Here is a 14,212-nt window from a genome sequence, read left to right as displayed (position 1 = left end):
GCTTTGATCCCTTCACCATGATCAAGCCATTTGTGCAGGATTCTTCAAAGGAGTTGAGGAATTCTCCCACTTTTCTCCATTCCCCAGCACTCTAATTTCCAAATCTTATTCTTCTGCTGAACTTATTTTTTAAGGAGATATTAGTTTTGTGAATTTATTGCCTTGCTTTCAGTCACTCCATTTAAAAGAGTGGCTCTCTTTAAAGACCATTTTTCTGTCATTTGGCTTTGTCTGATCAGTGCATTCCAAATTTAAAACTTACTGAACTTCATTGTTATATTTCGTAACTTCAAAACATTAAAATAATTCAAAGGGATCGGGAAATGCAAGTCTAACATTGAGTTTACTTCAAGCAAGGTGTACACGTATCGTGGTAGCGTGATGATGTATGCAATTCACGTATTTTTATGTATAACCTGTAATGAGTTATTTAAATGAACTAGAATGCTTAATCAAACAACATACATACACACACACAAGTTCACTAAAAATATTTTTGAAATATTAAATACACAACATTCATCTTTACTGATACAACCATGGTTGAACCTCTATAACTTTATCTGAAGCAGGAAAAGTGAGAAATTGCTAAAATTTCTGTAATTTCTTCAACATAAAAGAGCGACTTCAGAGATACTACCAGATGCACACAGTAATTGGTAAGGCCCTAGAGAGTGTTGTAGACCAGTGAGACCTTAGTGGTACATCGTTCTCAAGTGGCAACACAGATAGACAGGTTGGTGAAAAAGGTGCTTGGCAGTCCAGCCTTCGTTGTTCAACACACTGATTACAGGTGTTGGAATGTCCTGTTACAACTATGCAAGCTATCGATGCAGGTGCATCTGTGTGCAGTTCTGGTCAGCCCACATAGAATGGACATCATGAATTGGAAAGGATGTCGAATTGTGAGAATGACAGGTCACTGGGACTGGAGTGTTCAAGTAAAAAGGAGAGTTGGGTAGGCTGGGACTACTTTCCCTGGAGCGAAGGAGGTTGAGGTGAGTGACCTTATAAAACTATAAAATTATGAGCATCGTTGATAATGTAAATACTCTCAGCTATTTTTATCTGGGGTAGGGGAATCTAAAATTTGAGGGCATAGGGTGAGAAGAAAAAGATTTAAAAGGAATCTTTCTCCTCGGGCAACTTTTTTTACATAGAGGATAGAGGGTGTACGGAAGGAGCTGCCAGAAGAAGTGGTGGAGGAAGGTACAACTTACAATGTTTAAAAGACTTTTATATAGTAGTTAGCATAGAACATAGAACAGTACAGCGCAGTACAGGCCCTTCGGCCCACAATGTTGTGCTGACCCTCAAACCCTGGCTCCCATATAACCTCCCACCTTAAATTCCTCCATATACCTGTCTAGTAGTCTCTTAAATTTCACTAGTGTATCTGCCTCCACCACTGACTCAGGCAGAGCATTCCACGCACCAACCACTCTCTGAGTAAAAAACCTTCCTCTAATATCCCCCTTGAACTTCCCACCCCATACCTTAAAGCCATGTCCTCTTGTATTGAGCAGTGGTGCCCTGGGGAAGAGATGCTGGCTATCTATCTATTCCTCTATCTACTCTATCTATCTACTCTATCTATTCCTCTTAATATCTTGTATACATTTATCATGTCTCCTCTCATCCTCCTTCTCTCCAAAGAGTAAAGTCCCAGCTCCCTTAATCTCTGATCATAATGCATACTCTCTAAACCAGGCAGCAACCTGGTAAATCTCCTCTGTACCCTTTTCAATGCGTCCACATCCTTCCTATAGTGAGGCGACCAGAACTGGACACAGCACTCCAAGTGTGGCCTAACCAGATTTGAAAGGCTGGAGGGGAAGAGAGAGAAATGCCAGGTGATCGGTGAAACTTGGAGGGGCAGGGATGAAGCAAAGAGCTGGGAAGTTGATCGGTGACAGAGACAGAAGGGCATGGAGGAAAGAAAAGGGGGAAAGGAGCACCACAGGAGCAAGGAGATGAGGTAAGAGAGGAAAAGTCAAAGTTAAAGTCTGGCCCATCAGGCCGCTGCTATATGCCGATTTCCGTGACGTGAAGCGACTGAGAGTACGAGACTCCCCCCCCAACCGGGTAGGACACCAGTCTATTGCGAGGTTACCCCCCCCCCCCAGCATTTTGCTGGTACCCATTTTCGGCTGGGCGGAACTAGAGCAGTTGTGTGGTTAAGTGCCCTGCTCAAGGACACAACTTGCTGCCCAGGCTGAGACTCGAACCTAGGTAAGAAAGGTTATGGGCCAAACATAGGCAAATGGAACAAATTGGTGAGTTTGACTGAAGAGCTTGTTTTCTTGTTTCTATGACTGTGATCATTTTCACTATTGAAAGGTTAAGAGAAAAGAAATCTAAAGACTGTAACTAACTCGAGTGAAATAACTACTCTTCTGAGCAGAGCACAAGAATATACTTGGAGGCACATGATAAAGGAAAATGGATCACCCATGATGAAATAGCGGAGCAGACTCAATTGGTCAAATGGCCTAATTCTGCTCCTATATCTTATAGTCTAAAATATTAATTTGTGGTGGAATACTGTGTTAAAACAGAACAGCCGCTTCCATATCAATGTAAGAATATGGAGCAGAAACTGCTTTGATTGCACATTAGAATTTCATTGTACCTTCCTTCCCTAAATTTATTACAACATTTCGCTGCTAATATCTCTCAACGAGATCTAGGTGTCCTTGTACATCAGTCTCTGAAAGCAAACATGTAAGTACAGCAGGCAGTGAAGAAAGCTAATGGCATGCTGGTCTTCATAACAAGGGGAATTGAGTATAAGAGTAGAGAGGTCCTTCTGCAGCTGTACAGGGCCCTGGTGAGACCACACCTGGAGTACTGTGTACAGTTTTGGTCTCCAAATTTGAGGAAGGGCATTCTTGCTATTGAGGGAGTGCAGTGTAGGTTCACGAGGTTAATTCCCGGGATGGCGGGACTGTCATATGTTGAAAGATTGGAGTGACTGGGCTTGTATACTCTGGAATTTAGAACACTGAGAGGGGATCTTATTGAAACGTATAAGGTTATTAAGGGATTGGACACGCTGGAGGCAGGAAGCATGTTCCCACTGATGGGTGAGTCCAGAACCAGAGGCCACAGTTTAAGAATAAGAGGTAGGCCATTTAGAACGGAGTTGAGGAAAAACTTTTTCACCCAGAGAGTGGTGGATATATGGAATGCTCTGCCCCAGAAGGCTGTGGAGGCCAAATCTCTGGATGCATTCAAGAAAGAGATGGATAGAGCTCTTAAAGATAGCGGAATCAAAGGTTATGGGGATAAGGCAGGAACTGGATACTGATAGTCGATAATCAGCCATGATCACAGTGAATGGCGGTGCTGGCTCGAAGGGCCGAATGGCCTACTCTTGCACCTATTGTCTATTGTCAAGTATCAATTCACTTTTGGGTCCTACACTGTGGGGGAAAAAGTGCCATCACTTGTTAACCTAACTCTCATCACCGAATAGAGATGTTGAAAGTACAAGAATTAAAAACATCGTTTCTAGAGTTAAGAAATACCTATCAACTGTGAAGACTGTTTTGCCAAATATTGGCATGCTGTTACAATCATAATTCAAGGAAGATGAAATATGCAGAAGAAAGTACATTACAAGCAACTTGTAACATGAGCAAAAATCTAATATATGATCCTTGTTTGATCCTTTTTACTTCCTAAAAAGAAATAAGACATTCCTTTTGGAGAGGACGGTTATGATGAGAAAAGATATCTTGCAAAAAATCAGGTCCATCTATCAGATCTACATAAAATCAGGTCCACATATCTGGGATGTGAATTCATCCCCTCAGTATCCTTACTCTATCCAGTGATCTGAATCAAAACTTTCCCAGCCTGTTTTGCTCCTTTTTCTGACTCATTATTTTTCATTCCAAACATTCTTATTAAGATATTTTTTCTTCAAGTCAGCTTACCTATGTGTTAATGGAGCATCCCGGCACTGGGATATGTTCTTAGAAAACAGCCTGTACCTCAGTTTTCTGTAGAATGAAACCACATTGAAATGGAACACATTTTGTTTTTATCTATTTACTCCTTTCATATAAATTCTGTGAGTGAATTTTATTCCATATCTCAATTTTGGGTGGTGATTTGTGATTGCTGTAAGGGCGAATTTCTGTAACCCACATAGTCATAACACGGGGTGGGGGGTGTTCATTTGTAAATAGCTCAATTATTTGGAGTTTCTTCTATCATTCTAAGTTGGGTTAAAACAGATTTGTGCTGTTCCAAATGACTAGGTTGGTGGTGTTTGAAACGGAGAACAATAGTAGAGTGGTCTTTTCTCATCTCTTAATTGTTCTTGTTTTGACTGCTTTCAAGGATATGATCTGGTAGGCTACTTTCGGCTTCCTTTGATTTGACTCAGTGTATGTTGTCTTGAGCTAGTTCCTCTGAGCTGCTATCATTTTGTTTCAGGGGAGCATGCACTGTCGTTCGCTGCTTGTGTTGGGAATAAAGAGATTGTGCAGTTCTTGATTGAAAACGGAGCAGATGTTAAAGCACAGGATTATCTGGGTAAGTGTCGTGTCTGTGCACAGCTATGTATCGATTAAATCAAAGCACAAACACGGGAGATGCGCGGGAGTCAACCGTCTCGACTTCACTGCACTTTGTTCCCATTCCAACCTCACTCCTTCCGAACACTCTGCTCTCCACTCCCCCGGCACTAATCCTAACCTTACTATAAAACACGCTGATAAGGGGGCTGCTGTTGTAGTCTGGTGTACTGACCTCTACCTTGCTGAGGCACAGCGACAACTCGCGGATACCTCCTCTTATTTTCCCCTCGATCATGACCCCACTAAGGAGCACCAGGCCATTGTCTCCCATACCATCACCGACTTTATCTGCTTGGGGGATCTCCCATCCACTGCTACCAACCTTATAGTTCCCACACCCCGCACTTCCCGTTTCTACCTCCTGCCCAAGATTCACAAACCTGCCTGTCCAGGTAGACCCATTGTCTCAGCTTGCTCCTACCCCACCTAACTCATTTCTACATACCTCGACACGGTTTTATCCCCCCTTGTTCAATCCCTTCCTACCTATGTTCGTGACACGTCTCATGCTCTGAAACTCTTCGATGATTTTAAGTTCCCTGGCCCCCACTGCTTTATTTTTACCATGGATGTCCAGTCCCTATATACTTCCGTCCCCCATCAGGAAGGTCTCAAAGCTCTCCATTTCTTTTTGGATTCCAGACCTAACCAGTTCCCCTCTACCACCACTCTGCTATGTCTGGCGGAATTAGTCCTTACTCTTAATAATTTCTCATTTGGCTACTCCTACTTCCTCCAAACTAAAGGTGTAGCCATGGACACCTGTATGGGTCCCAGCTATGCCTGCCTTTTTGTTGGCTTTGTGGAACAATCTGTATTCCAAAGCTATTCTGGTATCTGTCCCCCACTTTTCCTTCATTACATCGATGACTGCATTGGCGCTACTTCCTGCATGCATGCTGAGCTCGTTGACTTCATTAACTTTGCCTCCAACTTTCACCCTGCCCTCAAGTTTACCTGGTCCATTTCCGACACCTCCCTCCCCTTTCTAGTTCTTTCTGTCTCTATCTCTGGAGACAGCTTATCTACTGATGTCTACTATAGGCCTACTGACTCTCATAGCTATCTAAACTATTCCTCTTCTCACCCTGTCTCTTGCAAAAATGCCATCCCCTTCTCCCAATTCTTCCGTCTTTTCAGCATGAGGCTTTTCATTCCAGGACGAAAGAGATGTCCTCCTTTTTTAAAGAAAGGGGCTTCCCTTCCTCCACCATCAATTCTGCTCTCAAACGCATCTCGCCCATTTCACGCACATCTGCTCTCAGTCCATCCTCCCACCACTCCACTAGGAATAGGGTTCCCCCTGTCCTCACCTACCACCCCACCAGTCTCCGGGTCCAACATATAATTCTCCGTAACTTCTGCTACCTCCAACAGGATCCCACCACTAAGCACATCTCCACACCCACCCCCCCCCGCTTTCTGCAGGGATTGCTTCCTACGTGACTCCCTTGTCCATTCGTCCCCCCCATCCCTCCCCACCGATCTCCCTCCTGGCACTTATCCTTGTAAGCGGAACAAGTGCTACATATGCCCTTACACTTCCTCCCTCACTACCATTCAGGGCCCCAGACAGTCCTTCCAGGTGAGGCGACACTTCACCTGTGAGTCGACTGGGGTGATATACTGCCTCCGGTGCTCCTGATGCAGCCTTCTATTGGCGAGACCCGACGCAGACTGGGAGATCATTTCGCTGAACACCGACGCTCTGTCCGCCAGGGAAAGCAGGATCTCCCAGTGGCCACACATTTTAATTCTACATCCCATTCCCATTCTGATATGTCTATCCATGGCCTTCTCTACTGTAAAGATGAAGCCACACTCAGGTTGGAGGAACAACACCTTATAGCCTCTGGGTAGCCTCCAACCTGATGGCATGAACATTGACTTCTCTAACTTCCGCTAATGCCTCACCTCTCCCTCGTACCCCATCCGTTATTTATTTATTTATATACACACATTCTTTCTCTCTCTCTCCTTTTTCTCCCTTTGTCCCTCTCACTATACCCTTTGCCCATCCTCTGGGCTTCCCCTCTCCCCTTTTTCTTTCTCCCTAGGCCTCCTGTCCATGATCCTCTCCTATCCCTTTTGCCAATCAACTGTCCAGCTCTTGGCTCCATTCCTCCCCCGCTGTCTTCTCCTATCATTTTGGATCTCCCCCTCCCCCTCCCACTTTCAAATCTCTTACTAGCTCTTCTTTCAGTTCGTCCTGACGAAGGGTCTCGGCCCAAAACGTCAACTGTACCTCATCCTAAAGATGCTGCCTGGCCTGCTGCGTTCACCAGCAACTTTTATGTGAGATGCTTTAACTGGTGTGTTCACGTTGCATCGAGTGAGCAAGAACAATGCACATGCACAGATAGCAGATCGATATGTAGTGCTAAGCGGGGGGGGGGGGGGTCATTACACCAAAAGTATTAGATACATAAATGACACTTTCTCCCCTCCTTTAGATTAATGCATCATAAAACTATACATGTATAAAACCTTCAATTTTCCTTTCATAAACCCGTATTCCAAATAAGCATGCTTTCACAATACCAGTCCATAACTTTAGACTGAATTCTAAAGGTTCAGTCTTTTGGGTGGCGCACCCTTTCTTTCAGGTTAGTGCTTCTGGACCTGTGGAGTGGCATCTGGTTCAGTAGGTGTCTTGTCTAACACACGTTCTCGGTTTCCAGTGTCACGTTGCTGTCAATGACATTATCACTGAGAGGTAAGTCTGGTGACTGTAATGTGTCCGTCTTGTTGGATGCAGTTGACTCAGGTGTCTTCTTCAGTTCAGCATCCAGTATCTGGTCCACATGACATTTCCATGTCTGATCTCCAAAGTCCACTCTGTACATCAGGGGTCCAGTTCTTGTAGCTATCCTACCAGTGTCCACTTGTTTTCTCAGTAATCACGCGCTAGGACTTCCTGTCAAATCTCAAAGCTCCTTGCTGCTTCACTTGGCAACTGGCTGAACTGTTTATTCCGTACTTCCCTCTGGAGGTCTGGTTTCAGGAGGTCTATGTGAGATCTCAGATTCCTGATCATGAACAGCATTGCAGGTGTTTGATTTGTCGTCACGTGAACAGAGTTCCGATACACAAAAAGGACATTGTCCACCTTGTGCTGTAGAAAAGTGACCTCCTTGTCCATCGCTTTAATGGACTTCTTGAAGGTTTAGATAAACCTTTCAGCTAACCCATTCATTGCTGGGTTGTGAGGAGCTGACTTGAAATGTCTGATGCCATTTTTCTTCATGAATAGTCGGACTTCTTCTGACATATATTGTGGTCCGTTGTCATTCATAATTTGTTCTGGTAAGCTGTTTCTGGCAAAGATAGTCCTCAGGACGGAGACAGTCATTGCTGAAATGGTTGACTTCATTGGTATAACCTCTGGGATTGAAAGTGGGCACAAGGGGCTGGTGATCTGTCACTAGTGTAAAATTTTGTCCGCAGAGGTGGTGGTGGAACTTCTTTATTCCCCATACCAGACTAAGGGCCTCTTGGTCAATCTGTGCATGGTTGCATTCTGTGCTTGTCAGTGATCTGGAAACAAATGCAATCGGGCGCTCAGATCCATCTTTCATAATGTGTCACAAAACAGCTCCAATGCCATAAGGGGACACCAGTCTGATGGGCAGGGTTGGTCATAATGGGTGAGCAGTTACTAGTCTCTTTGTTTCCTTGAATATTTTTTCACGTCTTTCTGACCTTTCCCACTTTGCTCCTGTCTGAAACAGTGCATTCAATGGACGCAGCACTGTAACAAGGTTAGGGAAAAACCGGTGATAATAGTTTACAAGGCTCAAGTATGACTTGAGTTGTGACACATTTTCCAGTTTGGGTGCCTGTAGCACTGCTTCAATCTTCTCTTGTGACTTATGTAAGCCCTGATTGTCAATGACATGTCCACAATATGAGATTTCATTCTTGAAAAACTCACATTTCTTGCTCTTTGTGCGCAGACCTTACTCGCTCAGCCTGGTAAGCACCTTACCAAGGTTCTGGAGGTGCCCTTCATCATTTTTGTCAGTCACAATGATTGTGTTCCTGGGATATCTTGGAGCACTTGGTCCATTGCTCTTTGCCAAATTGCTGGAGCTGATGCAATGCCAAAGGTGAGACACTTATACTGGAACAGTCCCTTGTGAGTGTTGATTGTGAGGAACTTCCTGCTTGACTCCTCAATCTCCATTTGCAGATAGGCATATGACAAGCAAGTCTTTGAAAACCTCTCCCCGCCTGTCAAAGATGAAAAAATGTCTTCTATTCATGGCAGGGGATACTTCACAGTACACAGAACTGGGTTGATGTTCACCTTGAAATCCCCACATATGCGAACAGCTGCAGTCTTCCCTTTCTTGATCATCAGGACAATGGCCATGGCCCAATTGGTCCACTTAGCTTTGGAGAGAATTCCAGATGTCTCCAAGTTCTGCACTTCAGCATCCGCTTTAGGACATAGTGCGTAAAGTACTGGATGCTTTTTATGGAATCTTGGTATTGCTATTTCATGCAGTTCAATTCTGGCCTTCATGCCTTTGAGTTTACCAATCTCCTTCTCATTAGCATTAGGCAGCTGTGCCAGTTGCTGGTTAGTGCTACCACTTGGGCTGCCATTGCCTATTGATGTCACACTGAGAGCTTTGATTGAGTGCTAATCTAGTTGGATTTTTCTCAACCATTCACGACTGAAAAGTGCTGGCCCTCCACTTTTCAGTACATGAAACTCTAACTGTTGTGTTTGCCTCTATACGTTACATTTACTTTCAGTTTGCCTTCGGGAGACACGTTTTTGCCTGTGTAAATCATTAGCATCACTGAGGTCTTCTTTAATAGTATTTTTGAAAACAGTCTGTTGTAGTCTGCCTCTGGAATTATGGACAAAGCTGACCCTCTATCCAGGTCCATTTTCAGTATTACACCGGACACATCTATTGTAATCCATATTATATTGCGATCTGCTTCAGTAATACTATATAGTCCCAGGCATGACAGTTCACCTTTGTCAGACTCTATGTTGTCTGATTCTATTTTACATTTGGTAACTTAATGCATTTGCTTAGTTTTGTGTTTGAGACTTTTCACTTGGTTGTGCTCTTTGTCTGCCTTGCACATTTTCTCTATGCGACCTTGTCTGTGATACATTCTGTAGACTTTTTCTTTGAACCAACAGTCATTCGCATCATGGGAAGATTTGCCACATCAATAACATCGTTGGCTTTTTGCACCAATCAGGGACATTTTGTGCATTTCACAATTTAACCTCCTTTTCTGTAGTTCTGCTACATTCTTTGCTGCATCCTCTAATGGTCAATGCCCATTCTATAGTTAGGTCTCTTTCTCCCAGTAGATTTGTTTGAGTGGTTTGGCTGTGTATGCCACATATAAGCTTGTCCCTTCATGCTTGTATCTCCATCTCTGAAGTCCATCTCTAAAGTCACAGTACTGGGAAAGTTTGCGAAGTTCTGCAATGTACTCAGAAAGGCTTTCATCTTCTGACTGGTTCAATTTGTAAAATCTAAATCTCTCATCTATTACCAGTGGATTAGGGCTCAAGTGATTTTGTAAAATTGTAACAATTTCCTCGAATGTCACTCTTGCTGGCCTTGCAGGGGTTACTAAATTCAGCATGTTCTTGCACCCATAAAGCTTATAAATGTGGGGGCTTTCTATAGCTCCTTCATGTTGTTCGCATTACAATAGTTCAACCTCTCGATATATGACTCCCAGCTTTCATTAGCGCTATCAAATTCGTCAACTTTCCAGATTGAAGTCCTCAGCAAGTTATTTTCACTTTAAATTCAGTATGTCTTTCACTGTTACTCAGGTGTTCCTTCTGATTTCTTGTGCTGTTTTGTATAGAGAGAGAGAGAGAGAGACACATGTATGGACAACAGTGCACGCAAATCAATATGTGGTGTTAAGGAGGGGTGTTCATACATTACAGTAGGGGTCAAAAATGGAAAGTGTGAAATGTTATTGACATAATTCAAGGGTTGGATCCGAAAGCACGGACTGGTGATAGTAACCCTAAAATATGCTCAATACTCAAGAGATTGCAAGAGGGTACAGAGGGCTGTAGACGTAGCTAGCTCCATCACTGGAACAGCCCTCCCCATCATCAAGGACATCTTCAAGAGGCAGTGCCTCAAGAAGATGGTATCCATGAATAAGGACCCTCACGATTTGGGGCATGCGCTCTCCTCATTACTTCCATCAGGGAGCTGCAGCAGCCCGAAGACCTACACTTAACAATTCAGAGATAGCTTCTTACTTTCTACCAACAAATTTCTGAATGATTCGTTAACCCATGGATGCTACATTGTTATTTCCTTTTTTGTACTATTTATTTATCTTGTAACCTACTGTAATTTTATCCTTGTATTATTCTGCTGCAGCAAAACACCAAATATTAAGCCATATAATAAACCTGATTCTGATTCTGATTCCAGAGACAGAACACATAGTCATATTGATATTCCCAGTGCATTCCATAAATAAAGCACTGTCAAAGATTCCAGCTGTTGGATGAAGCAATAAGCTGTGCATCTGCTCTCTCAGATTGTAGTACAGTATATGATCTTAGAGCATTTTTTAAAGGGGAATTCTCCCTGGTATTTATAGCCAGTGTTTAGCCCTGAACCAATGCCTCAATTTAACCCTGAATCATTTGAGTGACCCTGTGCATTAACACTCCAAGATCCTCTTCTTAATTGCCTAGAACACAACCCATATGACTAGCTCAAAAATTGTATCTGCTTTCTGGAGTAAGAAATCACGTGGTTTTTTGTGGGTGCTGTCTGCAGTCAAATTTGCTGCCATTTTCCTTCATTATAACCATGCTTTAGGACACTTTCAGGCTGTGAAGGGCACAATGTAAATGCAAATCTTTGTTTTTTTTCTCCCAACATGTTTATTTCAGGTAATACTGTTCTGCATCACCTGGCATTACAGCCTCAAAGTTATGCAGCAGAGATGTATGATTTTATCATGTCCCTCGATCCAGGGAATGGAAATACCACAGAAGCAATTACAAACAATGATGGACTGACTCCCTTTAAACTGGCTGCGCTGGAAGGAAATGTAGAGGTGAGGAAATACTTAATTCTCACAACACATACAGAAAAATGAAAATTGGCCAGGTATGTAAGAAATTAGGAAGAAATGTTACATCTACATGGTGCTTAATATTATCCAGAAGGAAAGATGTGCTTAGTGGTGGGATCCTGTTGGAGGTGGCGGAAGTTATGAAGAATAATATGTTGGACCCGGAGGCTGGTAGGGTGGTAGGTGAGGACCAGGGGGACCCTATTCCTAGTGGGGTGGCGGGAGGGTGGAGTGAGAGCAGATGTACGTGAAATGGGGGAGATGCGTTTAAGAGCAGAGTTGATAGTGGAGGAAGGGAAGCCCCTTTCTTTAAAAAAGGAAGACATCTCCCTCGTCCTAGAATGAAAAGCCTCATCCTGAGAGCAGATGTGGCGGAGACGGAGGAATTGCGAGAAGGGGATGGCGCTTTTGCAAGAGACAGGGTGAGAAGAGGAATAGTCCAGATAGCTGTGAGAGTCAGTAGGCTTATAGTAGACATCAGTGGATAAGCTGTCTCCAGAGACAGAGACAGAAAGATCTAGAAAGGGGAGGGAGGTGTCGGAAATGGACCAGGTAAACTTGAGGGCAGGGTGAAAGTTGGAGGCAAAGTTAATAAAGTCAACGAGTTCTGCATGCGTGCAGGAAGCAGCGCCAATGCAGTCGTCGATGTAGCGAAGGAAAAGTGGGGGACAGATACCAGAATAGGCACGGAACATAGATCGTTCCACAAACCCAACAAAAAGGCAGGCATAGCTAGGACCCATACGGGTGCCCATAGCTACACCTTTAGTTTGGAGGAAGTGGGAGGAGACTTTCCCCAATAGCCTGAGCAAACCTTCCCACCAGGATATTGGTCCCCCTGGGATTCAAGTGCAACCCGTCCTTTTTGTACAGGTCACACCTGCCCCGGAAGAGGTCCCAGTGATCCAGAAATCTGAATCCCTGCCCCCTACTCCAATCCCGCCGCCAGGCATTTATCCTCCACTTCATTCTATTCCTATACTCACTGTCATGTGGCACAGGCAGTAATCCCGAGATTACTACCTTTGAGATCCTGCTTCTCAACTTCTTTCCTAACTCCCTGTAGTCTGTTTTTAGGACCTCATCCCTTTTCCTACCTGTGTCATTGGTACCAATATGTACCATGATCTCTGGCTGTTCTCCTTCCCACTTCAAGATATCGTGGATGTGATCAGAAACATCATGGATCCTGGCAACTGGGAGGCAAACTACCATTTGCTTTTCTTTCCTGCGTCCATAGAATCGCCTGTCTGACCCCCTAACTATAGAGTCCCCTATCACTGCTGCCATCCTCTTCCTTTCCCTACCCTTCTGAGCCACAGGGCCAAGCTCTGTGCCAGAGGCATGACCACTGTTGCTTCCCCCAGGTAGGCCGTCTCCCCCAAAAGTGCTCAAACAGGAGTACTTATTGTTAAGGGGGACAGCCACTGGGGTACTCTCTAGCATCTGCCTCTTGCCCTTCCCTCTCCTGACTATTACCCACTTCTCTGTCTTCTGGGGTCCCGGCATGACTACCTGCCTCTCTATTACCTCCTCACTCTCCCTGACCAGATGAAGGTCATCGAGTTGCAGCTCCAGTTCCCTAACATGGTCTGTAAGGAGCTGCAGCTCGACACACCGGGTGCAGATGTGGTTGTCTATGAGGCCAGGAGTCTCCAGGACTTACCACATCTGACACCGAGCACAGAAAACCGGCCTCACACACATACTTTCTGTCTTTATTCTAAGCAGATAACCTACCTTGCCTCGACCCTTTATTGCCTAAGCCCCGTTGAGCCAAAGCCTTCCTACACTGTCTTCCACTACTCTGAGCCCGCTCTGTAAATCTGACTTGTTTTTAAAGTCTTCCCACTGTTTGCGCAGTCGCGCCCCATTCAAGCCACTGAAGAAAGCAGTCTTCCTTTAAACTTGTATAAGTTTGGTATATGTGAGCCCCTGCCACAACAGTGCAATTTTGTTCATGACTGCAACGCAATTGGGTCTCTGTCTGCTGATTCCATCGATCCTGTTATTTCAACTGCTCATATAAATGTAAGTTGTGCTGCTGTTGGGAGCCATTTTTCAATGTTTCCTTTTTGTAAGATGACACAAACTAACAATCTCTCAGTGCATCAATAAGCCCATCACTGAACTGACAATGCTCAGAATCTCTTCAATTCAGCCATGTAAGCTGAAATGGACTCCCCTTCTTTTTGATTCTGCTCATGAAACCTAAAGCATTCTGCAGTTAACAATGGTTTTGGTTCTAAATTTTTCTGCATTAAATTCATGATATCAGCAAAGCTCATTTCACTGGACCATCTTTCCTTTTGTGAAGAAAACGTGGTGCTCTGAAGGAAAAAAAAGTGTGCTATGCTCTTAAAAAAAAAATCGACCATTTCTCACTGCGTTTTTTTTAAACTCAAATGTCTTGTTGCATTTCAAAAGGTAGGTAATCATCTCGGGTTCATTTTAAAAATACCCTGTCACTATTCTTATATCGTCATCATCGTGACTATCCCTCAAGGTCAAGGATGATGGTC

At 44.0% G+C, this 14,212-nt stretch overlaps 1 protein-coding gene across 2 annotated transcripts in view; it reads left to right on the top strand.

Annotated features, from left to right (window-relative positions):
* LOC134336478 (transient receptor potential cation channel subfamily V member 6-like) overlaps positions 1-14,212 on the top strand; it is a 110,106-nt gene that overhangs the window by 33,581 nt on the left and 62,313 nt on the right. For both annotated transcript variants that reach the window (XM_063030742.1, XM_063030743.1), the window contains exons 5-6: positions 4,447-4,545; positions 11,506-11,672. In XM_063030742.1, the coding sequence (XP_062886812.1) occupies positions 4,447-4,545; positions 11,506-11,672 (266 nt within the window). The remainder of the gene's footprint in view (positions 1-4,446; positions 4,546-11,505; positions 11,673-14,212) is intronic.

Source organism: Mobula hypostoma, chromosome 22 (genome assembly GCF_963921235.1).
Source record: "Mobula hypostoma chromosome 22, sMobHyp1.1, whole genome shotgun sequence".
In the NCBI taxonomy this organism is placed as follows: domain Eukaryota; kingdom Metazoa; phylum Chordata; class Chondrichthyes; order Myliobatiformes; family Myliobatidae; genus Mobula; species Mobula hypostoma.
This window is presented reverse-complemented; position numbering and strand designations above follow the sequence as displayed.